The sequence below is a fragment of the Manis javanica genome, chromosome 9, assembly GCF_040802235.1.
Source record: "Manis javanica isolate MJ-LG chromosome 9, MJ_LKY, whole genome shotgun sequence".
Taxonomy (NCBI): domain Eukaryota; kingdom Metazoa; phylum Chordata; class Mammalia; order Pholidota; family Manidae; genus Manis; species Manis javanica.
In genome coordinates this window covers 8,969,723-8,994,827 of record NC_133164.1, presented here as the reverse complement: position 1 = coordinate 8,994,827, position 25,105 = coordinate 8,969,723, and the positions used below count along the sequence as shown (strand labels likewise).

General features: G+C 37.2%; 1 protein-coding gene across 5 annotated transcripts in view; it reads right to left on the bottom strand.

Moving 5' to 3' along the window:
- NALCN (sodium leak channel, non-selective) overlaps positions 1-25,105 on the bottom strand; it is a 281,692-nt gene that overhangs the window by 239,661 nt on the left and 16,926 nt on the right. For all 5 annotated transcript variants that reach the window (XM_073212395.1, XM_073212394.1, XM_073212391.1 and 2 more), the window contains exons 3-4: positions 22,672-22,854; positions 560-643 (exon numbers count right to left, since the gene is read on the bottom strand). In XM_073212395.1, coding sequence (XP_073068496.1) covers positions 560-643; positions 22,672-22,854 — 267 coding nt within the window. The remainder of the gene's footprint in view (positions 1-559; positions 644-22,671; positions 22,855-25,105) is intronic.

Below are 25,105 nucleotides of genomic sequence, written 5' to 3'. Positions count from 1 at the left end.
GTGGAATTAAATGCAAAATCAAGCCTGAATGAATGTGTGGGAATGAGTCCAAAAAAATAACTCCAGTAAAACTCCCTTTTTAGGCCATTTTAATATATATTCCTGATTTCTTGTAGAAAGGCATTGTCTATTTGCTGGAGAGCATTTTATGTTGACCAATATGTAGCTCAATATATCCATATTTTTAAAGCTGTTTTTAGTGAGGATTCAGTTACATAAAAGACTAGAATTATAATCTTTAAATTCAATTTTCTAGTCTACAAATATAGAATTCTCACCCATGTTCTTCTCTTTATTTCAATGAATATATTTTTATAGCTGTTTAACAAGAAATAATTTCCTATAGTATCAATTCTCATTTCTGCTTGAGAAAAAAGTCACAAACATGACTGACAATGATTAAAATGTTAGGCTTTTAAAAAAATCAGTAAGCATTTAAAATAACATAATGTAGGAAAATAAGCAATCACACTTGATATATATTCTTTAAGAGTTCTATTAAGATTTTTGGTGCAAAACAATGCCCATTTTGGAAAACATCTCCTTGTGATTTAATTACCTGTAACACCAATGAAACCCAAAGGCAAAAGACCATGAATCCATCAAAAACACACCAGCGATCTTTCACATAGGAACTATCCCCCTGAAAATAGATTTAACATGGCGTTATCAGGGAAAATGAATAATGTCATAAAAAACTTCAGTAGAGGGAATAGTCAAGTGTTAATCCAGTATAAGCTATCCACAATCTTTCCATTACAATTGAACAGACTTTCAAAAGGAATACTTCTAGAATTTTAAATGGCGTTATATAGGAGGAAAGTAACTTAAAAAACACAATTAACTATTAAACTTTGCATGTAAAATTTTAAATTCATGCAAAGGGAAAACATTACTATTTTGTCTCTTAGCCACACAGATCCTACCACTAAAGGAACCAGAGGCCATCCTACTCAACCAGTAGCATCGGTCCTAAACCAGGAACATGCAGTGCTTGGCAGGACTTTAAACTAGAAAAACCACCATTAGTGGGGAATTAACCAGGAGGTCACCTCAAGTTGAATAAAAATGTGAGATGAAACTTGCCTTCATTTTCAATGAAAACATCACCAATTTTAACTTTAATTAGGATAATATATGCAAAAGAGGGATAAAGCACATACTAGTTCAATTTTTTAAATAGTGAATCTACTCTGACATTAGAGTGTGTATTTTTACAAAATAGGAATTTTGAGAAAAATTTTTCCTTTGGAGTAACAAAACAGAAAACCTCATGAGATTCTAAACTTAAAAAGAAAGCAAATCCTACCATTTGCAACAACATGGATGGAGCTAGAGGGTGTTATGCTCCGTGAGATAAGCCAGGTGGAGAAAGACAAGTACCAAATCATTTCATTCATATGTGGAGTATAAGAACAAAGAAAAACTGAAGGAAAAAAACAGCAGCAGAATCACAGAACCCAAGAATGGACTAACAGTTACTAAAGGGAAAGGGACTGGGGAGGATGGGAGGGAAGGGAGGGATAAGGGTGGGGAGGAAGAAAGGGGGAATTACGATTAGCATGTATAATGTGGGGGGGGCACCGGGAGGGCTGTGCAACACAGAGAAGACAAGTAGTGATTCTACAGCATCTTACTATGCTGATGGACAGTGACTGTAATGGGGTTTGTGGGGGGGATTTGGTGAAGGAGGGAGTCTAGTAAACATAATGTTTGTAGATTAATGATACCAAAATAAAAAAATTAAAAAAAATGAAAAGAAAGGCCTTTGCTTTCTTAGGACTGTCCTCATTAAGTCACTAGTGCTATAGTAATCCATGAAACTTAATTCTGAGTTCAGTCGCATCTGTCATTACCAGCTTTGATTGAACCTGTTTAGACAATAAACACAGAGATGGAATGCTATGATTTTAAGTAAAGTGGTAAATCATGTTGCAAGACATTTAGGAAAACAAAACAACTTCCAGAACCTTCCACCCTTAGTCCAGGTTGTCAAAAAGTTGCCTTGATAAGTTTCCAGAAACAATTTATGTTATTTGTAAAACTAACAGTATAATAAACCACTTAATGAAAGTCATTTTACCCAGATTTAAAATATAAATGCAATTTAGTTAATACTGGGTTGAACACCTACTTTACATTAGGGGATGTTTAATGCCTAGTGAAACATATAGAATAAAGATACACACACACAGCAATCTCGCGTAGAAAAACAGGTATGTACACACTCAGCTAATAGATAAAGCAGAATAACTTATAATAGAGCTATAGACATGATGGGGAAGATGGGAAGATTACAGAGAAAACAATGCTAGTTTCCAAATGAATGCCCTGATCATTTGATCAGTGGTAAGAGAATCAAGCAAACTCGGTGATGATTCATGTACTTGAGGAGACTCCCGTAAGAGGTGAGACGGCAAACTCTGAGGCATGGGGTCTGGATGACTCAGAAGGCAATGACCTTACTGGATTGTTATGATCATGATATGATGATTTAATAAACCTGATGAAGAGAAGAACTGCCATCTCAGGATGTTGCTGGTGATGAATACACAGACACACACAGACACACATATTGAATACAGAACAAATAATTTAAAGGGTATTAAAGTCATCTTCAAAACCTCATGAAGCATCTTTTACTACTTGTGAAAGCATATTTGTCTTGTATATTGCATAATTAACTGAAAATATGAATTAATTATAATCTAAATATAGGTGATACAGCAACATAAAATTGAATTTTGTCTGGGCCTAATTTTGATTAACATCCAAAAACATAATGGAATACAAATTATTTAAGTTGCACCTTGAAGATTCCTTTGAGTTGCTTAACATGCTAAGTGAATTTATGGGTCTGTTCACTCATGCATTCACGCACCCACTCAACGGATAGGACATCTCTGTGCTCTAGACAGTGTTCACGGCACTTGTGATACAGAAATCAAGAAAACAAGAACTCTTGCCTTTATGTAATTTATATTCTCAGTTAATAAAAAAATGTAAAAAATGCAATATAGTATATGTTGGTAAGTGTTATGAAGAAAAATAAAAGTGTATACTTTCAATTGTCTTTTATTAAACAAATGTTGTTCTTGTATGCTAGGCAGAGAGAGAAAAATATCACTTGATCTTCATTTTGGAATAGGCGTAGTTGTGATTGTTTTAAAAAATGCAAAGATAATGCAAAGAATTCCAAAAATGAAAACAGATTTTTATGGGACTCAGCAGAGAACAATTTTAAAATAGGAACAATTAAAAGTGATTGTTGGGCAGGAAGAAGAATAATTATAGATCCCTGGGTACACAGGCATCCAAACAGGATGAGTTTATATGATATATTCCCCAAACAGTTGCAAAGTATTATTAGTTTATTTCTTTTTTGTCATTAAAAAAATGTTATACGTAGTGTCATTGAAATTAACCTCTTTGGTTGTTCAAAATTTGCATTAGTAACAAATTATATTCAATAATTCTCATTAGGTTGAGGATTACTAAAAATGTAAAAGTGAAGATAAACAGTGGTATTTCCCTGGGAGGGGAACCAAGGTAGTTGGGAAGAGAGACGTGTTTTTCACAGTATCTTCGTACATGTCATTTGGCTAATGTTCATGTGCTGTATTTTTTAAAAATATATATTTAAAATGAAATTTTAAAAAAGATGAACAGTTCAGCTTTAACAAAACTTGCAAACTGGCACAGAGGAAGTCAAATTTAAAACACTGGGGGCTCACAAATTCAGAATATAAAGCTATCAGTAACAGAGTTGGCTCAATTTTTGTTTCTTATTTACTTTATGAATTTGTTTGCTAAGGAAATTGATGTTGAAAAGCCGAACTGAAGAATATTTTGAACTATGTAAAAGATGGATTATTTTGAGTCATTTTAGAAGCCCCAGGGGATCACGAATGAAACAAAAGTATACAAAATATTCTAATTTCAAATGACTTCATATGAACACCGCCTTAGCAAGACTTCTACTACATAACATAGAAGACTATTTTTTAATTAGGAAGTAATTTTAGCTGCATTGTTTGGAATGTTTTCTGCTCGACTTTCCAAACACTCACGGTGACATTTACCTGTTGCCAACAAGACCGCCACACACTAGATGGTGTGCCGTAGTCAATCAGAGCTGGCTTCTTTTTCAATTTCCTGGTAAAGTATGTGAAATAACCCCAGTGGGCATAAGTTTTCTATATTATTTTTTTGGCTCATGCTCCCAAGAAGCATTCAATATTTATAAAAACCTTCAATAAACAGTGTCATAGTGACCTGGGATACAGACAGATAATATTTATATTTTTCCCATTTTCTTTACATTTTTCTTCTTTAGTGTTACTGTTCTTCATGCTGTCTGTCTTTCTGAAAAATAAGGTCTGTGCCAGCTTTTCCCTGCCAACTCTGAAGCGACCGTAGCATGCTCTGATCAGTGCTTTAGCTCACACATGTCATGCGACAAACATCAACTGAATTCAGGTATATATGTATAATATTCGTATTGTGTGACTTACAGAATAGTCCTTTGTAATCCCCTTCTGGTTGTTTAATGAATTTCTATTTTAGCCCCTTCCATTTATTAGGTCTCACTGTGAAGGTTGGGTTTCCTACTTAAATCTCTTAATGTATTCTCGGGTGTTGCATTAAAAAAAAGTCTGTCCCCATGGTAGATGTTTGAGTCTGTTCTGCAAGATTAATAATACCTTGAGACTTTAAACTAGACAATTTTGGATGGTATTTTCAGCATCTAACACAGTGTATGACATCCAGCAGATAGTAAGTGAATGAATTAGATAAGCGCATGAATCATGTCTTAGAAAGCTTCTGTAGATCGCAATGCACACAGTAAGAAATCCATTCATAAGCTTTATGAATACATCCATCCACCCATCCTTTCTGAAACTACTAGTATTGTCCCCAAAGAGAAATGATTCTTTGAGTGCTGGCAAAGAGAGAAAAATGCATTACCTTTCAAGGTAATATCTTAAAGTTAATACTCCTGCATGATCATGAAAGACCACAAATGAAATTATGAGATAACTTGTGGATATTTCCTGGATTCACATAGTTTGAATAAGCAAAACCTACATGCCATGCAAAGATGTACTGGGTCAAGGATTATATGGATTATATAATATGTGCACAGCAGTGCAATTTAAATATGACTGAATTGAAATGGAAATCATATTAATCATTATTGATGATCACTAAAGGCTCCGTAAGTCTAAACTACCTTTTAATAAAATACAGACTTTGAAAGTTGGCACTTTGAAATACAATCTACATTTTGTGTTTGACATATTTATCAAATTGTCTCTTTCAATTTGTATTTTCAAAGACTTTTTACCGTAATTAGTTAAGTGTTGCTATGATTAAAGTTATAACTATGTCAGATCCCTTAGAAGTCCTACTGTATTAGTACTCAAGTTATAATATTTGCGAATAACAAACTAAATCTTTACTGTTTCCAAATTATGTTACCAGAGCCTAACACCCATGGTTCTTGAGAAATTTCAATACCCTGAGTATGAAAGAAAGCTTCTAATTTGTTTGTTGCATCAACAAGAAATGGAGAGCAGAGAGTGCTTAAACTATGGGCAAAAATCAGCATGCTGGTAGCTGAGGAGATGAGCTATTCAGGAGCTGTCTGTCAATTTTTATGAAGGTAAACATCCCAAGGTTGTCAGTCAATTACACCGCATAGGAGAATGACTTAAATTGCTATGCAAGTATTTAACAAGCAGAGAAACCAAACACATTTACCTGAAGACATTTACAGGGACATAATCTGCATTTTCAAAATGATACACACCGGTACAGCTTCATGAGCACATGATTCATTATCCCCTGTTCCCAGGGCCCATCTGTCACTGTATCTTAGCATTATTATTTATTATTTCAACAGTGCTCAGAGGATGCATGCTACTTTTACCTAGGTTTATTGCCAGACGAAAAATAGACAACTGAGAATTGTCTGAAGAATTCATAGCCTGCAGTACATGGAATACTCTGCAATACCACAAACATACATCACCCAAATGGTTTATTTTTGCTCCAGGGATTTGATGAGCTAGAATGCTTCTCAGAACAAGAACTAGTCGGGAGACAATTAGAAACAAATTACTGGGGAGGGGGAATTAATTGGCAGATACCTTCAAGCTTGGGAAGCATGAGAAAAGATGTGAAATCCTTAAAATAATTCACCCCTCTAACGAACATTTTTAAAGACATTTCTTGCTTGAAGCACTTTCTGCTTCAGTTCTCTCCTCTGTAGTGCATGGAGCATGTCACCTCCACAGTGAACTTCTCAAATACAAATCAGATCATGTCACTCTCAGATTCGAATACCCATGCATCTTTAACGAAGTCTGAGTTTCCTGCAGGGCACCAAGGCCCTCCAACACGCAGCCAGGCCCGTCTCACAGAATCCTCTTTGGCTCTCCGTGGGCACATACCATCTGCTCCTTCTGACTACACAGAGCTCTCCAAAGCACCACGTTGCTCCACCCCGTCCCATCTTGGAGAATTCCTTTACTCTCTCTAAAGCCCTTTACTTCCCTCCCCTGCCACAGACCACACTTACTCATCCTCAAGACATCACTCACATTCCGCTTTCTTGAAGACTTCTCTGATATCCCCAAGCAGATTTTTCCACTATGTTTTTGTGCCCCCATCCTTCCCATACCTTCTACAGACCACTATGGGAGCATTTTCACAAAACATTGAAAATCTATATCTCGCTACCTGAATTCTCACTATACAAATATTCATTATTTATATTTGCAAAAATATTTGCCCCCAAATTACTATGTTATCTAGAAGAGGCACTTAAATGAATCGGCATGTGTGTGCTCATGGAAACTTGGAAGTTGTCCATGAATCCTGCAAGAAGGCACAGTGTGCAATGCATGTATAGCTGTGCTGTGTTTGGGGGTTAAATCTTGTGCTGTTATTGTTTCTCTACTTGACAACAGCTAAGGGTTCCGTGCATTCCTACCTTCCTCTTCTCATCGTCCCCCAGAAGGCCAGCCTGTCAGGAGACCCAGGACTTGAGTCTACCTACTTTTTTATCTTTTTGCAACAATTCTAAGACATACTACCCATCCCCACTCTACCCCAACACAGTTGAATTTTTCTGAATTTAGGATACATCTTGAAATCGATGCATCCCTTATAATTTTACATGTTACAATCAAAATGTAATTAGCAGCATTTTTTTCTTTCTTAAGGGCCTGTGTTGTCAGGATGGCCGAGCTGTCTAAGGCACTGCGTTTAAGGGCCTGTGAAGTGATGCCATATCTTACAATTGGTGATCTCCTAGGTTCAATGGACTATGGTAGGTAGTAGTATAACATAGTATTTCTTTGTTTATTTATTTACAGACAGCACCTGTTCCCATTTTTTCTGGATGCATACAAAACATCCACTACTGAATTCAAAAAGCACAAAAAATTGAGTGATGGGTGTTTTCAATGCTGTTTATTATACAGAAAATGCAGATGGATTGCTATTTAGTTAGAGGTTGTTAGTTAGAGAGAGTGATTGAGTGGTATTTGGAGATATTGTTGGGACTGCTGTGATGCATTTAGTTTTCCCATTTAAATTACTGGAATACGGGCTCCTGTTTTCTGAAAATATGCGGAAATGTATTTGGAGGAATAGATTAGATCTGGACGATGAAGACTGCCTATATGTGCTTTACAACCTGACCCACACAGTGGGCCAGGAATTCTCTCAGGACAGGGATTCTGCTCTGTTTTGTCCCTTCTCACAGCACAGCAACGAGATCATTTTAAGTGTTCAATGTTTGTGCAATGATTAAAGAGAAAATTTGAAATTGTATTTGGGTTCAAGAATATAACCCTCTCTTATGTTTATATTATACTTGTATTTCACTACCTTAAAATTTTTTTCTCTTTTTTTTTTTTTTTTTTGAGAGGGCATCTCTCATATTTATTGATCAAATGGTTGTTAACAACAATAAAATTCTGTATAGGGGAGTCAGTGCTCAATGCACAATCACGAATCCACCCCAAGCCTAATTCTCATCAGTCTCCAATCTTCTGAAGCATAAGGAACAAGTTCTTACATGGTTAACAAATTCTTACATAGTGAATAAGTTCTTATATAGTGAACAGTACAAGGGCATTCATCACAGAAACTTTCAGTTTTGATCACACATTATGAACTATAAACAATCAGGTCAAATATGAATATTTGTTTGATTTTTATACTTGATTTATATGTGGATCCCACGTTTCTCCCTTTATTATTATTATTATTATTATTATTTTTTTTAAATAAAATGCTGAAGTGGTAGGTAGATGCAAGATAAAGGTAGAAAACATAGTTTAGTGTTGTAAGAGAGCAAATGTACATGATCAGGTGTGTGCCTGTAGACTATGTGTTAATCCAAGCTAGACAAGGGCAATAAAACATCCACGGATGCAGAAGATTTCTCTCAAAACAGGGGGGGTGAGGTTCTAAGCCTCACCTCTGTTGATCACAATTTCTCACCTGATGGCCCCCCTGTGACTGTGCCTGTCTTAGGTTGTTCCACCCTTGAGGAATCTTACCTGTCTCTGGCTAACCAGTCATCTTCCGGGGCCATACAGGGAAATGTAAAGTTGGTAAGTGAGAGAGAAGCCATATTGTTTGAAAAGCTTAGCTTTTTACTTCTTTGCAGATTTATGCCCTGTGGCTTCTATGCCCAGCATTTGTCTTGAGGTATCTTTACCACTTGGAGGAATTATGATACTCAGTAAATTTGATATGAGGCACGAATTCTATTTAAGGGTTGTAATTAGGAAGGAAGAAGAAAAGCTATAGAAGTAGCAGGCGAAAGAAAACATGGGAAGATTGATTATTTCTTTGACATATCTTCTTGTAGAGTAACTTAAGCATGTATAGGTTTTAAACTACTAATTAAATTGCACACACACATTAACATAATAGGAATAGTGTTACATAACCAAAGCTGATCTATAATTACCAGCCATCTTCAGTGAAACCAAAAAAACCAGTTAGGCATCCTAGGCATTCGTGAAAATATATCTATGATATGATGGATATTGTCCAACTGTACTTGAACAGTCTGAGAGAAATCAGACAAATTAAAACAACCCATTTCTGGGAACTGTTCAGATCCCATATGTTTTTTTAACAGTAGATAGTCTGTAGTTGTAAGATTTTGGAGTGCTACAACTTGCACTTCTCCTAATTCTTGGTTGAGTTCCAACAGTATAGATCCTGTCAAATTTGTTGTTTTACTGTATGCACAGGCCAGCTTAGATATCTCCTTCTTCATTCCCATGGCAGGTCCAAGAACCGGTGGGATGGATGCAACTACAACTGCAGCATCGCCTGGATCTTTGTTGAGGTTTTTTGATGGTCATCTTCTGGTATGACTCTTCCAGAGAGTGCTGATGTTGGAAGTTCTTCTTCATTTCGTATCTTAGTTCATTTTCTGGGTAGCCAAATTAGGCTTTGATCCTCTGTATAAACACAAACAGACCCTTTGCCCACACTTTGATATGCCCTTTATACCATTGTGCAGAACTCATTGGGGGTCACCACACAGGAACTGCTTTTTTTTTTTAAGAGAAAGAAAAAGAAATATTATCAGAAAAGTGTACCTCCATAGCTGATCATCTGACACCCTTTAAGTGATCAAAATTAAGGATATTTAAAGCATGCATTAATCATTGATTTACAGTTAGTTTTATTTTATCAGGGAGTAATCCCCCTTTTCTTTCTTCCTTTTTTTTGTTATCATTAATCTACACTTACATGAAGAATATTATGTTTACTAGGCTCTCCCCTATACCAGGTCCCCCCTATAAACCACTTTACAGTCACTGTCCATCAGCACAGCAAAATGTTGTAGAATCACTACTTGTCTTCTCTGTGTTGTACAGCCCTCCCCTTCCCCCCCATTATGCATGCTAATCTTAATACCCCCCTTCTTCTTCCCCCACCCCTTATCCCTCCCTACCCACCCATCCTCCCCAGTCCCTCTCCCTTTGGTACCTATTAGTCCATTCTTGGGTTCTGTGATTCCGCTGCTGTTTTGGTCCTTCAGTTTTTCCTTTGTTCTTATACTCCACAGATGAGTGAAATCATTTGGTATTTCTCTTTCTCCGCTTGGCTTATTTCACTGAGCATAATACCCTCCAGCTCCATCCATGCAGGATTTGCCCTCTTCTTATGGCTGAGTGTATTCCATTGTGTATATGTACCACATCTTCTTTATCCATTCATCTACCAATGGACATTTAAGTTGCTTCCAATTCTTGGCTATTGTAAATAGTGCTGCAATAAACAGAGAGGTGCATCTGTCTTTCTCAAACTTGATTGCTGCGTTCTTAGGGTAAATTCCTAGGAGTGGAATTCCTGGGTCAAATGGTAGGTCTATTTTGAGCATTTTGATGAACCTCCATACTGCTTTCCACAATGGTTGAACTAGTTTACATTCCCACCAGCAGTGTAGGAGGGTTCCCCTTTCTCCCACAACCTCGCCAACATTTGTTGTTGTTTGTCTTTTGGATGGTAGCCATCCTTACTGGTGTGAGGTGATACCTCATTGTAGTTTTAATTTGCATTTCTCTGATAATTAGCGCTGTGGAGCATCTTTTCATGTGTCTGTTGGCCATCTGTATTTCTTTTTTGGAGAACCGTCTGTTCAGTTCCTCTGCCCATTTTTTTTTAAATTATTTTTTTTTTACTCTGCCCATTTTTTAATTGGGTTATTTGTTTTTTGTTTGTTGAGGTCTGTGAGCTGTTTATATATTTTGGACATCAAGCCTTTATCGGAGCTGTCATTTTCAAATATATTCTTCCATACTGTAGGGTTCTTTTTTGTTCTATTGATGGTGTCTTTTGCTGTACAGAAGCTTTTCAGCTTAATATAGTCCCACTTGTTCGTTTTTGCTGTTGTTTTCCTTGCCCAGGGAGATATGTTCAAGAAGAGGTCACTCATGTTTATGTCTAAGAGGTTTTTGCCTATGTTTTTTTCCATGAGTTTAATGGTTTCATGACTTACATTTAGGTCTTTGATCCATTTAGAATTTTCTTTTGTATTTGGGGTTAGCCAATGGTCCAGTTTCATTCTCCTACATGTAGCTGTCCAGTTTTGCCAGCACCATCTGTTTAAGAGACTCTCATTTCACCATTGTATGTCCATGGCTCCTTTATCAAATATTAATTGACCATATATGTCTGGGTTAAAGTCTGGAGTCTCTAGCTGTTCCACTGTTCTGTGGCTCTGTTCTTGTGCCAGTACCAAATTGTCTTGATTACTATGGCTTTATAGTAGAGCTTGAAGTTGGGGAGTGAGATCCCCCCTACTGTATTCTTCTTTCTCAGGATTGCTTTGGCTATTTGGGGTCTTTGGTGTTTCCATATGAATTTTTGAATTATTTGTTCCAGTTCATTAAAGAATGTTGCTGGTAGTTTGATAGGGATTGCATCAAATCTGTAGATTGCTTTGGGCAGGATGGCCATTTTGACGATATTAATTCTTCCTAGCCAAGAGCATGGGATGAGTTTCCATTTGTTAGTGTCACCTTTAATTTCTCTTAAGAGTGACTTGTAGTTTTCAGAGTATAAGTCTTTCACTTCTTTGGTTAGGTTTATTCCTAGGTATTTTATTCTTTTTGATGCAATTGTGAATGGAGTTGTTTTCCTGATTTCTCCTTCTGTTGTTCATTGTTAGTGTATAGGAAAGCCACAGATTTCTGTGTGTTAATTTTGTATCCTGCAACTTTGCTGTATTCGGATATCAGTTCTAGTAGTTTTGGAGTGGAGTCTTCAGGGTTTTTTATGTACAATATCATATCATCTGCAAATAGTGACAGTTTAACTTCTTCTCTACCAATCTGGATTCCTTGTATTTCTTTGTTTTGTCTGATTGCCATGGCTAGGACCTCCAGTATTATGTTAAATAGCACTGGGGAGAGTGGGCATCCCTGTCTAGTTCCCGATCTCAGAGGAAAAGCTTTCAGCTTCTCACTGTTCAGTATAATGTTGTGTGTGGGTTTATGATATATGGCCTTTATTATGTTGAGGTACTTGCCCTCTATGCCCATTTTGCTGAGAGTTTTTATCATGAATGGATGTTGAATTTTGTCGAATGCTTTTTCAGCATCTATGGAGATGATCATGTGGTTTTTGTCTTTCTTTTTGTTGATGTGGTGGATGATGTTCATGGATTTTCGAATGTTGTACCATCCTTGCATCCCTGGGATGAATCCCACTTGGTCATGGTGTATGATCCTTTTGATGTATTTTTGAATTCGGTTTGCTAATATTTTGTTGAGTATTTTTGCATCTACGTTCATCAGGGATATTGGGCTGTAGTTTTCTTTTTTGGTGGGGTCTTTGCCTGGTTTTGGTATTAGGGTGATGTTGGCTTCATAGAATGAGTTTGGGAGTATTCCCTCCTCTTCTATTTTTCAGAAAAATTTAAGGAGAATGGGTATTATGTCTTCCCTGTATGTCTGATAAAATTCCGAGGTGAATCCATCTGGCCCGGGGGTTTTGTTCTTTGGTAGTTTTTTGATTACCGCTTCAATTTCGTTGCTGATAATTGGTCTGTTTAGATTTTCTGTTTCTTTCTGGGTCAGTCTTGGAAGGTTCTATTTTTCTAGGAAGTTGTCCATTTCTCCTAGGTTTCCCAGCTTGTTAGCATTTAGGTTTTCATAGTACTCTCTAATAATTCTTTGTATTTCTGTGGGGTCCATCGTGATTTTTCCTTTCTTTGTTCTGATTCTGTTGATTTGTGTTGACTCTCTTTTCCTCTTAATAAGTCTGGCTAAAGGCTTATCTATTTTGTTATTTTCTCAAAGAACCAGCTCTTGGTTTCATTGATTTTTGCTATTGTTTTATTCTTCTCAATTTTATTTATTTCTTCTCTGATCTTTATTATGTCCCTCCTTCTGCTGACCTTAGGCGTCATTTGTTCTTCTTTTTCCAATTTCGATAACTGTGACCTGAGACCATTCATTTGGGATGTTCTTCCTTCTTTAAATATGCCTGGATTGCTATATACTTTCCTCTTAAGACTGCTTTTGCTGTGTCCCACAGTAGTTGGGGCTTTGTGTTGTTGCTGTCGTTTGTTTCCATATATTGCTGGATCTCCATTTTGATTTGGTCATTGATCCATTGATTATTTAGGAGCGTGTTGTTAAGCCTCCATGTGTTTGTGAGCCTTTTTGCTTTCTTTGTACAGTTTATTTCTAGTTTTATGCCTTTGTGGTCTGAAAAGTTGGTTGGTAGGATTTCAATCTTTTGGAATTTACTGAGGCTCTTTTTGTGGCCTAGTATGTGGTCTGTTCTGGAGAATGTTCCATATGCACTTGAGAAGAATGTGTATCCTGTTGCTTTTGGGTGTAGAGTTCTGTAGATGTCTATTAGGTCCATCTGTTCTAGTGTGTTGTTCAGTGCCTCTGTGTCCTTACTTATTTTCTGTCTGGTGGATCTGTCCTTTGGATTGAGTGGTGTGTTGAAGTCTCCCAGAATGAATGTATTGCATTCTATTTCCTCCTTTAGTTCTGTTAGTATTTGTTTCACATATGTTGGTGCTCCTGTATTATGTGCATATATATTTATAATGGTTATATCCTCTTGTTGGACTGAGCCCTTTATCATTATGTAGTGTCCTTCTTTATCTTTTGTTACTTTCTTTATTTTGAAGTCTGTTTTGTCTGATACTCGTATTGCAACACCTGCTTTTTTCTCTCTGTTGTTTGTATGAAATATCTTTTTCCATCCCTTGACTTTAAGTCTGTGCACATCTTTGGGTTTGAGGTGAGTCTCTTGGAATCAGCATATGGATGGGTCTTGCTTTTTTATCCATTCTATTACTCTTTGTCTTTTGATTGGTGCATTCAGTCCATTTACATTTAGGGTGATTATTGAAAGGTATGTATTTATTGCCATTGCAGGCTTTAAGTTTGTAGTTACCAAAGGTCCAGGGTTAGCTTCTTTACTGTCTTACTGTCTAACTTAACTCGCTTATTGAGCTATTATAAACACGGTCTGATGATTCTTTATTTCTCTCCCTTCTTATTCCTCCTCCTCCCTTCTTCATATGTTGGGTGTTTTGTTCTGTGCTTTTTTTAGGAGTGCTCTCATCTAGAGCAGTCCCTGTAAGATGCCCTGTAGAGGTGGTTTGTGGAAGGCAAATTCCCTCAACTTTTGCTTGTCTGGGAATTGTTTAATCCCTCCTTCATATTTAAATGATAATCATGCTGGATACAGTAGTCTTGGTTTGAGGCCCTTCTGTTTCATTGCATTAAGTATATTTTGCCATTCTCTTCTGGCTTTAGGGTTTCTGCTTAGAAGTCTGATGATAGCCTGATGGGTTTTCCTTTGTAGGTAACCTTTTTTTCTCTCTGGCTGCCTTTAATAATTTGTCCTTGTCTTTGATCTCTGCCATTTTAATTATTATGTGTCTTGGTGTTGCCCTCCTTGGGTCCCTTGTCATGGGAGTTCTGTGTACCTCTGGTCTGAGAGGCCATTTCCTCCCCTATTTTGGGAAAGTTTTCAGCAATTATTTCTATTATTTCTTCAAAGACACTTTCTATCCCTTTTTCTCTCTTCTTCTTCTTCTGGTACCCCTATAATGCAGATATTGTTCCATTTAGTTTGGTCACTCAGCTCTCTTAGAATTCTTTCATTCCTGGAGATCCTTTTATCTCTCTCTGCATCAGCTTTTCTGTGTTTCTGTTCTCTGTTTTCTAGTCCATTAATGGTCTCTTGCATCTCATCCATTCTGTTTTGAAGTCCTTCCAGAGCTTGTTTTATTTCTGTATTCTCCTTCCTTAGTTCTTGCATATTTCTCTGCAAGTCCATCAGGATGGTTATGACTTTTGTTTTGAATTCTTTTTCAGGAAGACTGGTTAAATCTATCTCCCCAGGTTCCTTCTCAGGGGAAGATGTAGCAGATGCCGAAGCTGTCTGGGTTAGTCTTGTCTGGATCATATTCTTTTGCCTTTTCATGTTGACAGGTGCTATTGACTGTCAGCTGGGAGGGCCAAACTTTCCACTTGCTACTGGCCTTTCTTTACTGGGACAACTGCGACCCCTAGTGGCTTGTGTTGGGTAACTGCATGTAGACTGGGTCTTTGTGTCTTGCCGGCTGGTGTGGAGGAAGCTCCCTTTCTGAGGGCATGGCCAGCCTTAGGCTGCTTCTCTGCTTTTGCAGCGCCCGGAGCGTTAATGGACAGGGGGCTGTTTGACTGTTTACCTCCGTGAGGGGTGTCAGAGCTGTTGCCCAGGGGGTTAGTGCGCCCAGTTTTCCCTGTAATTTCCAGCTGCTGGACTGTGACCTGTGTTGTTTCTGTCCAGCTGTTGCATCCCTGTCCCTTTAAGACTTTCAAAAAGCACTCGCTTTTCTTTGTCACAGGGGCATCAGCTTCGGAACCCACTCAGAGGTCTTGCTGCCCTGTTTCCCTAGTTTCCAGCCCTCCATGCATGCACTGTGTCTGTGCTCTGGTGCGGGTGGCTGGGGCTGGGTGTTCAGCAGTCCTGGGCTCCCTCTCCCTCCCTGCTCCAACTCCTCTCCTCCCGCCGGGAGCTGGGGGAAGGGGCCCTCGGGTCCCACTGGGCCGGGGCTTGTATCTTACCCCTTTCACCAGGTGCTGGGCTTTCGCATGCGTGGATGTAGTCTGGCTGTTGTCCTGTATCTTCTGGTCTCTCTTTTAGGATTAGTTGTATTTGTTGTGTTTTGAAAATTTATATGTTTTTGGGAGGTGATTCCCACTGTCTTACTCACACCGCCATGTTGGCTCCTCCCCTTCATAAAATTTTAATGTCTTAAATTTATCTTTATACATAGTTCAACAAATTAGGGAAAACACTACATCAATAAAATTAATGGCATTCCTAGAAAGCCATAGCTTTAATACTTCTCTTCTGAAAAAGTTTCTGGGTTTGGTTTATTGCAGATAATTACATAAACGATGTGTTATCAGATGAATCACATTAAACATCAGGTAGGAATTTTGATTATACCATAACATGGCCAAACCAGGCTTAGTATAATTTTAGAGTTGTGTATGATGGGCAGCAATGGGCTGGTTTGCTTCTATAGACATCTTATTATGGATAAATATAGTTTTATGCATGGAAAACACTTTAAAAAATAAAAGACCAGCATCCCCCAAATCCCTAATACATATGTATATCAAGTAAAACACACTCTTCTCACAGAAGACATATGACATACTGGTGATACATGCTTAATAACTAAATCTGATTGTTCCTTAATATGCATTTAATATGCACTGATTTCCAACTAAAATATTTGTACAACTTTGTTCTAAATATGAAAACTCACTAAGAATGGTGCTTAAAATAGAACACAATATACACAGAGATATTCATAATGTTCCTATCAGTGTGTGAAAAAAACACAAGCTTAAGTCTTCTAAATGAACAAACACAGCACATACATTCTGGGTAAAAAGGCTAAAAATTGAGTGAGAGGTAACTGTAGTGCTATTGGCAAATGAATTAAGGTAGAAAAAGCTGGAAATATTTCATGAAAAAAATAAGTTTTTTAGCAGGTGCTAAATAAAAGTTTTAAAAATTGTAGTAGGTTTAATTGATGAGAGCATAGTGACTCAAACTCAGGTAACATGAGGTCCTCTACAATTCATCATAGGGCCCCTATTTGGGCTTATGTATTTTATTATGATGTAACTTAAATACCTATATATGTACATATTTTTCATTCAAGTGTAAAACCAAAACAAATTTACAGTCAGCAAAATTTAAATTAACAACATAAACTTACTGTGACAGATGATATTTTTGCTGAAACTGTCTTATGAAAAGTTTAAGATCTTTCCCAGCTTTACTGTATAATTGACAATTAAAATTGCATATATTTAAAATGTACAATTTGATGAGTTGGCATACATTTATGCTCAATAGCAAAAAAACCAAAACCAAAAATACAACCTGATTTTAAAAAGACAAAGAACATTGATAGACATTTCTCAAAAGAAGACACAGATGGCCAACAGACACATGAGAAGGGGTTCAACTTCGCCAATAACCAGGGAAATACAAATCAAAACCACAACATGAGATCACCTCACATGTGCGAGGATGGCTAGTATCAAAGACAGCAGGTAAGTGTTGGTGAGGATGTGGAGGAAAGGGAACCATTGCACATTTTTGGGAATGTAAATTGGTGCAGCCATGATGGAAAGCAGTATGGGTTGCCTAAAAATTTAAAAATAGATCTTACAATCCAGCAATCCCTCTGCTGGGTATATATGCAAAAGGAAGTAAGTTAAAATTGAAATACAAGAATAATGTAATCTCAAGTCCAGTCTACGCTGTTCTGTGTCTCTTACACAGCATGCATGTTTGCAGAAATTAGTATTATAAAAATGACATTAACAAAGTTATGACTTTGGGGGTCTTAGTGGTGAAAATTCAGTGAGGTAAATCTAAAGCTTGGTTCAGGATAATCAGACTTCATATTTAACCATATTTAACCAAAATTTCAACCAGCATTTAAAGACTGAATACCATTCTTAGTAAGATATAAAGCTGTAATAATCACTTCAAATAATGTTAGCAATGCAAAATTACTAAGATCTGCATTGTTTGAACTTAATCCAAGTATTCCTGAGTGAAAAACAGAAAAAATGTATTTGATATTAACTTTCAATTTTCAAGCTTACAAACTAAAAATAAGAAAAACATTTTTAGTTATAGTAAATAACTCATCATCTAAATGTTGACAGAAGTCAGAAAATACTGGAAATGGCTCATTTATAGCATTCTGAAAACATCTAGTCACACATCAGATGTTTTCCTTTTTAACAACAGCTTTGACTTCCAATACTTGAACTATTAAAACCTCTGTCCATTCAATGCTCTGTTTACTTGGCATAAATACAGAAATTAAGTATCAAGTCCACTTCTATTATTTTCATCATTAGACAGGGACAATTAAAGGATGCCTACTGTCATTTTTATGATGTGAAATTCAAGTCTCAGTTTAGTAAATAATTAAAGAACAAAACTTTTATTCTAGGAAAATGTGACTTTGTTCATTCAAGTAGGAATCTTAAAGAAGTCAACACAAGGTGTTTTCATTCCCAAAGTGCTCCATCCAGAATATTAAGGATTGCCATTTTCTGAATGACCAATGAACACAGTGCCAGGGTCATCCAAGGCCGTCTGGGGTATCACACCAGACAGGCTGTGTTGGGGAGCAAAGTTACAGTGGCAAAGAAGATACCTCAAGCAGTCTCACAAGATCAACTCCCCTCCAAGCTGACCTCCTGGTTTAGCTACCAATTTTCAGAACCTGGACATCTCTCAACCTAATGCTTAAAATAACAGGCCTATCAACTTTGTGGAAGACCCAGACAATTCTGAAATCATGCTGAAATCCACTGGGTGAGGCATGGCGGGTGCCCACTGCTCCCATGAACAAACCCTTTTCCCAGTGGGAGGTGGATCATGTCACAGACACGCCACCTTTCCTGGGGCCCGTGCTCACTGCACTCCTGACAGGCTCATGGTGAGTCTCTGTGCTTACCAGCTCACTGTTAGATGCTGTCTGTTCACTCCTGTGTCCCTAGTTTCCTCTTCTTTCTAAAATGTTTTTAAAAACAACAGGATTGCTGTGGTTTTGATGGTTCCTTTGAGGCTCAATTCCAATACTGAAGTGAATTTCTCCTTTCGTATTTCTGCTCCAGTTTTTTATGAGCCACCCCACAAACTTCTGAAGGCCTTTTCCAAAGCTACTTAACAATACCTGAGAATGGCAAGCAGCTGACTGGTCGAATGGCTAGGTGATACTGATTCTGTAGTGAGCTGAGTAGTGTCCCTGCAAAATCCATGCCCACTTAGAACCTCAGAATGTGACCTTATTTGGAAATAGGCCTTACAAAGATGTAATTAGTCAACTTGACATCATACTGGATTAGGGTGGGCCCTAGATCCAGTGACTGGTGTCCTTCAAGAAGAGGAGAGGACACACGGGCTCAGAATGGGGAGGAAGGCCCCATGAAGACGGCAGCAGATACTGGAGTGATGGAGCTGTGGGCTGCAAGGATGTCCAAGGATTCCCAGAAGCCACCAAAAGCCAAGAAGAGCAAGAAAGGGTTTCCCTTTATGCAGGAGAAACTCCCATTCCTATAAGTAACAACAATGAGGAAGACAGAAAAAAATGGGGGGAGAAAAAGAAAAGATATTTAAAGAAGACGATGGAAATAAAAGATCAAAGCATATATCCTGGTGTAACTGGAATGTAAAAGGAATACTAAAGAAAAACAACACAGAATGAAATAAAATACATGTCACATGAGGTACTAGTGAAATATGCCCAAAACAGTTAACAAAAGCACATGTTCTCATAGAACCACAGACTTTAACAATAAAGGGAAAGACTCTTTCAGTATTTCAGAGAAAAGATCAAATCACATAGAAGGAAAAAACATATTCTCAGCAGCAACATTTATATCCACAGGACAATGAAACAGCATGTTTAAGAATCTCAAGGAATGAAAATGTGAAACACCTTCAAAAATCTAGAAACTGAACAAAAAAGTAAACCAAGTAAAGGAAGAAATTAATAAAGATAAAAGCAAAAATTAGTAAGTTAGGATGAATGAACAAATGAATACACAAGCTAATTCTTTTTAAAAATCAACAAAATAAACTTATTGGCTAACTGAAAAAGAAATGAAATGAGACAAAGCAAACAAAAACAATACTAGCCAAGCTGGACTATACAGAAGCAATACTAGTCAACCAGAAGAAACTCAAGTCAAAAATAACAAAAATTCGAAATCAGGAGAAAATACTAATTAAAGTGGGGAGATTAAAATTATTTTAAGCAACCATATTTTAATACACCAAATAGTGGATAATTTCCTAAGAAAACACAGCTCACCGTACACCCCTAAAGACCACCCCTAAACAGACTAATGTCCATAGAAGAAATAGAAATAGAAGGCAGTCCTACCAAAAAAGCAGTAAAACCAGATGCTATCACAGGGGATTTCTACCAAACTTTTAAAGTTTAAGCAATTTCAAGATTACTGAGACTATTGTAGACCACAGGAGTGCATGCACATGTGCGCACACACACACACGCACAAAATACAATGTCAAAACTTAATGAAAATGAGACATAAGTACAAGGAAAATAACAACAGACATAAACAAATAGCACATTAAAACAGACTAAAAATGTGCCATAACTCAGCTGAGTTTCCAGGAATGTAAGAATGGTTCAGTATTAGGAAATACACCAAGAGCTAAGGAAGAAAATAATTCTTCAACACAATTTAAAAGATAGTTATGAAATGATTTGCAAAAATTGGGATTAATGTTTATTCTCTTGACTTCATTAAAAAAACAGATGCTTCAAACTCAAATCGTTCAAATTACTTAATGAGAAAACATTGGAGGTGTTCTAAATAAACCAGGAGCTAAACAAAGATGTTCACAGCCTCTAATACTATTTAAAATTTAGTGGGCTGTATTAGCCAACCCAATTTAAATGAGTGAAAGCAATTAGAGGCAGAAGAATTGGCAAAAAAATAAATACATCTGCCTTTTATTTGTATACGATATGATGATATGGCAATACCAGAAGAATTCATGGAAAAAGTATAAACAATACTAGAATTAGAAATCAAGAGCCTTCACTTAAAAAAAAACAGTAAATTAGGATACGTAATAAAAGATAAGAACCCATACAGATGGCAAAAAGATAAAAATGTGCACCATCTATGTGAGGAAAAAATAAAACACTCCTGTAAGACACACAGTAGACTTGATAGGAGGAAAGACAAGCCCATGATCTGGGACAGGAAGACGTGTGTGTGGCATCAATCACCAAGATCAGAGCCTGGGCAAAATGACAGATGGGAAAAAGTAATTGCAACCTATGCTGCAAAGGGCTAATATTCCTAATACACACTGAGTGCCCCAAACTAGGATGAAAAAAAACTTGAAAATGACCTTTATATACACAGAATCAGGTTCAACCTCACTCTTTAAAGGGAAATGCAAATTCAAACAACACAGAGTTGCTCATCAGATTGGCAAATACCCAAATGTTTGACCACCTATTTTATGGTGAGCGCATGGGGTAAGAGGCATCTGTGTACATCACTGGTCCACAGTCAAAACAGTGCAGGGAATGTGGAGAATACAGAAACTATTAAATGGAACCACCAGCAAGCAATTAGCCAAACCTGAATGCAGAACATTCTGTAAAACAAAACCTCATTTCCTAAGGGATCAATAACATGAGAGATTTTTTTACAGGGTATGTGGGGCTGAGAACTGATGGACTTAAAGAGACTTAAATGAGATTTAAAATAATAACAAATACATTTTGTGAAGCTTATTTGAGCCCTATTTCAAAAAGGCTCACTCTAAAAGGAAATATTTGAGACCACTGGGGAATATGAATATGGATTGGGTATTAGCCTACAAAAATTAAGGAATTATTGCTAATTTTGCTAGATGCAATACTGGCGTGATCATTATTTTAAAAAAAGGAAAATTTTATCAACAAAGCATAATGTGTTATTTCTGAAATGACCTGATTTCTCAGATTTCCTTTAAAATGAAATGGAACTGGCTAAATATCAATAACTTGATATTGAGTTATAGGGATTCATGCCAATTATAGTCTCTACTTTTGTGTAAATTCAAATATCTCCATAATAAAAAGTTTTTAAATAAGTTAAAAATGAAAAGAATTATGCATTGACTGTGATCTTTCTCTTTTAGGATAGAATACAATGAATTATGTATAGAGAAGTCAGGAAGTTGACCCGTAACTTCATGTTATGCATCACATTATTAAATTCTTGAAATCCTTGTATAGAATAAGGCGCTATCCACCAAAATTACCTAACTTGAGATGCTGTAACAGCCGGTAAATGCAAGAGCTAGGATTTGAGCTAAATCTGTCACTTGGTAGAGGTTAATGTCCGTTCTGCTACATTATTACACCACTGGCTCCCTAAATAGTACAATCTAATACTTTAGAGCCAGCACTGTGTACATATTTCTAACCTCTGGGAAGATCAGTAGAAGGCCAGAAGGTTCTGTGGAAGGAGGAAATACATCAGGATAGAAATGCTCTTCCTTTTATTTTTCTTTTCTTTTTTTTTTTTTTTGTCTACCAGTGGTGCCAATTTCATGCTACATCTTTCTTTTCTTACAGCCTACAACGCCTTTCCACCTCCTGCCCTTCCCTACTCCTTTGTATCTTCAAAATGCCTCGGGGTATCACCATGTGTAACTGTACCAGGTAACATTCATTCTGCATTCTGCAAGTCCACCGGGGCCTTGCTGGGGCTGGTCGTTGCGCCAGCTCGTGGGTTCGCCCCTAGGAGGCATAACAGACTGTACCCTGGCCTTCACGGAGCCCTTGACAGGGCCATCTAGCTCCTTGCCAGGGAGTCCAAGACTGCGCCTTGCACAATTTATTTAACTTTTTAAACACTCTTATACATTGTATTTCCACCAATCGGAATTTACGCCCTTTTAAAAAGGACTTCCATGTAGATATGAGAGATGTTTTGTTTTACTGAAATTAATATGAAAATGTTATTAAACTGATTAAGATTTTCAGTGCATTCTGGTCATCAGTTTCAATGACATGGGAACGCTCACCTTGACAATTCCCCGGATGTGCATTTTCGCGATCATCTCTGCGGTGTAGAGAAACATCAGTAAAGTATCCAGAGCAAAAGTCACATACTGAAGAGGAGGGTAGTGCTCGAACGTCATGGGAGTGTTCATGCAGACGGAAATGACGCTGATGATGGCACAGATGCGCAGCAAAGAGTGAACCCACTGCAAAAACGGCCCAGAGTTAGTACTCGACCCCAAAAAGTGGTGTCTTAAATTTATCTCATGAACTACAGTATTTGGAAAACATAACACTGAGATTAAAATATTTCACCAGTATGGAAAAGAGGAAGAAGGAAATCAACACCTATGAAGTGCACAGAATGTGCAAAGTACTTTCACGTATTTCACATCATTTAATAGTCCAAGCAGGCCGAATTTCCACATGGACACACTAAGACTCAGGAAGGTTCAAAGACTTTTCTGTGATCCTGCATTTAGGAGCCAAGCCCCGTCAGGCTTACTCCAGTGCCTCTGATACTTTCCCGGGTAACAGGCCATTATACCAGGAGATCCTGATTCAATTAAAGTAAATATCAGTAACTTATTCATATAGAAACTTGATGTACTATTACTTTTATACTTTTATGTACTATGAACACCTAGAATCAGGGATCATATTATATTTAGTGTAATTTCCTGAGTGTCTAGCAACAGTGGCCTGTCCTAGTAGATCACAAGTGCTTTATAAAATTAATTTCTATATACTACTACCTACATGTAGGGTTGTCTTTGTATCTTATAAGTAACATCCTTGTATAAAAAATATTTTTTAAGATCCATCTTATCCTATATTTTTGAAAGATAATAAATAAATGGAGTTTCCTCTTTGTTTTGGAGGACATGTTTTGTACAAATTTAGCTCATTATCTCTTCCAAAACTCAGAAAATAAGTTTCTGTACAATTCTAGCACTGCATATACTATTTAAAGGTTTTCCTTTACTCCAACATGAGTTAGAAACTTAAAAGATAAATGTGCATGCATGTGTGTGTATACCTGTGTGTATGAATAGGCCAATCACTCACATACGATATTTTATTATAAAAATCAAAACCCAGAATAAATAATACTAATTGCATCTGCATGTAAACCCACACAATTAATATTACTAGTTAATGAGTATGCAATTCTTAAGCATAATTTAAACATGTTATTTATTGACTATACTGGATATTTATTCAGTTAAGTTCATCTTTTAATATTATACACCCCCAGAAAAAGATGTTTTCATTTCATAGTGGGTGAGTTCTGCAGCTATGTAAGCAAGCAAGCGCTCCAAATGAAAAATAGAAAAGGTTGTTGGAATTTTGAGATTCAGATGCTCGTAGGCTGGTGAGTGGGTTATAATATTAATCTGACAGTTATAATATTTGCATGAAGACATAATGCTGTTAACTCCACACCACGTAAGTCACTGATGATTAAATTTATTTTAAGGGTTGATGTCTTTTTCATGCAATTTGCAAGCACTTCAATGAACATCAGTGTATGAATTTAGCCCCATCTGGACCTCCGACACAGAGGATCTAATTGCACAGAAGTTTCAAAAGATAGGTTCTTCCACAAGAAATCTGTTTGAATTCAGAGAAAGAATTATAATTCAGCGTTAATCATTTTAGTGAGTGCTTCCAAGGCTACTTCTTCAGAAATTCTCGGAGAACCCTGCATGTAGCAGACAGTAAGAAAAGCTAGCAAATGCTTTATTGTCTTTTCCATTCAATTCTGTAAATACAAATGGAAGACCTACTCTGTGTCAGAAATTATGCTGGGCTCTGAGGAAACAAAAATGGGAACAATCTGGTTCTGATCCATCATTATTTTGCAATTTGATATGCATAAAATATATATTTATATACAATATATATTGACACTTAAATAGAAATAGGATAAGTGGACAGAGAAGAGGTTCATTCCATCTGTGATGGACAGGGTTGGTCAAATGAGGTGTTGTTCAGAGAACTGTGGGTGGGGTGACATCTGAGCAGCCTTAATGACGAGGAGGACTTGACTCATTAGGGTTGATGGGACAGGGCCTCTGGGCAAGAGAAGCAATTTGAAATGGCTGATATCTTGGAGCAGGAAATCACTGATGAGGTCCAAGTGAACAGTGTGTGGACACAGGAACCTGCAGCTGCTGAGCAAGTTAAAGCCAGAACATAAGGAGCCTTGACTGTAATACTGACACATTTTAATCTGCAATGTAGGTAACAGGGATGTTTTGATGACTCAAGTGGACGGTGAATATGAACAGAAATGGACACGTACAAAGACATCTGAGCATGCTGGAGAAGTCTGGAGGGGCCTTCAGCTGAAGGAGCCTGGAAAGGGCAGAAAGTCCAGGCAGATACTCCGTCACGGCCAACGGAGAGACAAGTCCTGCGAGAGTAACAGTTCATATCCCTGCTTCTGCTTCT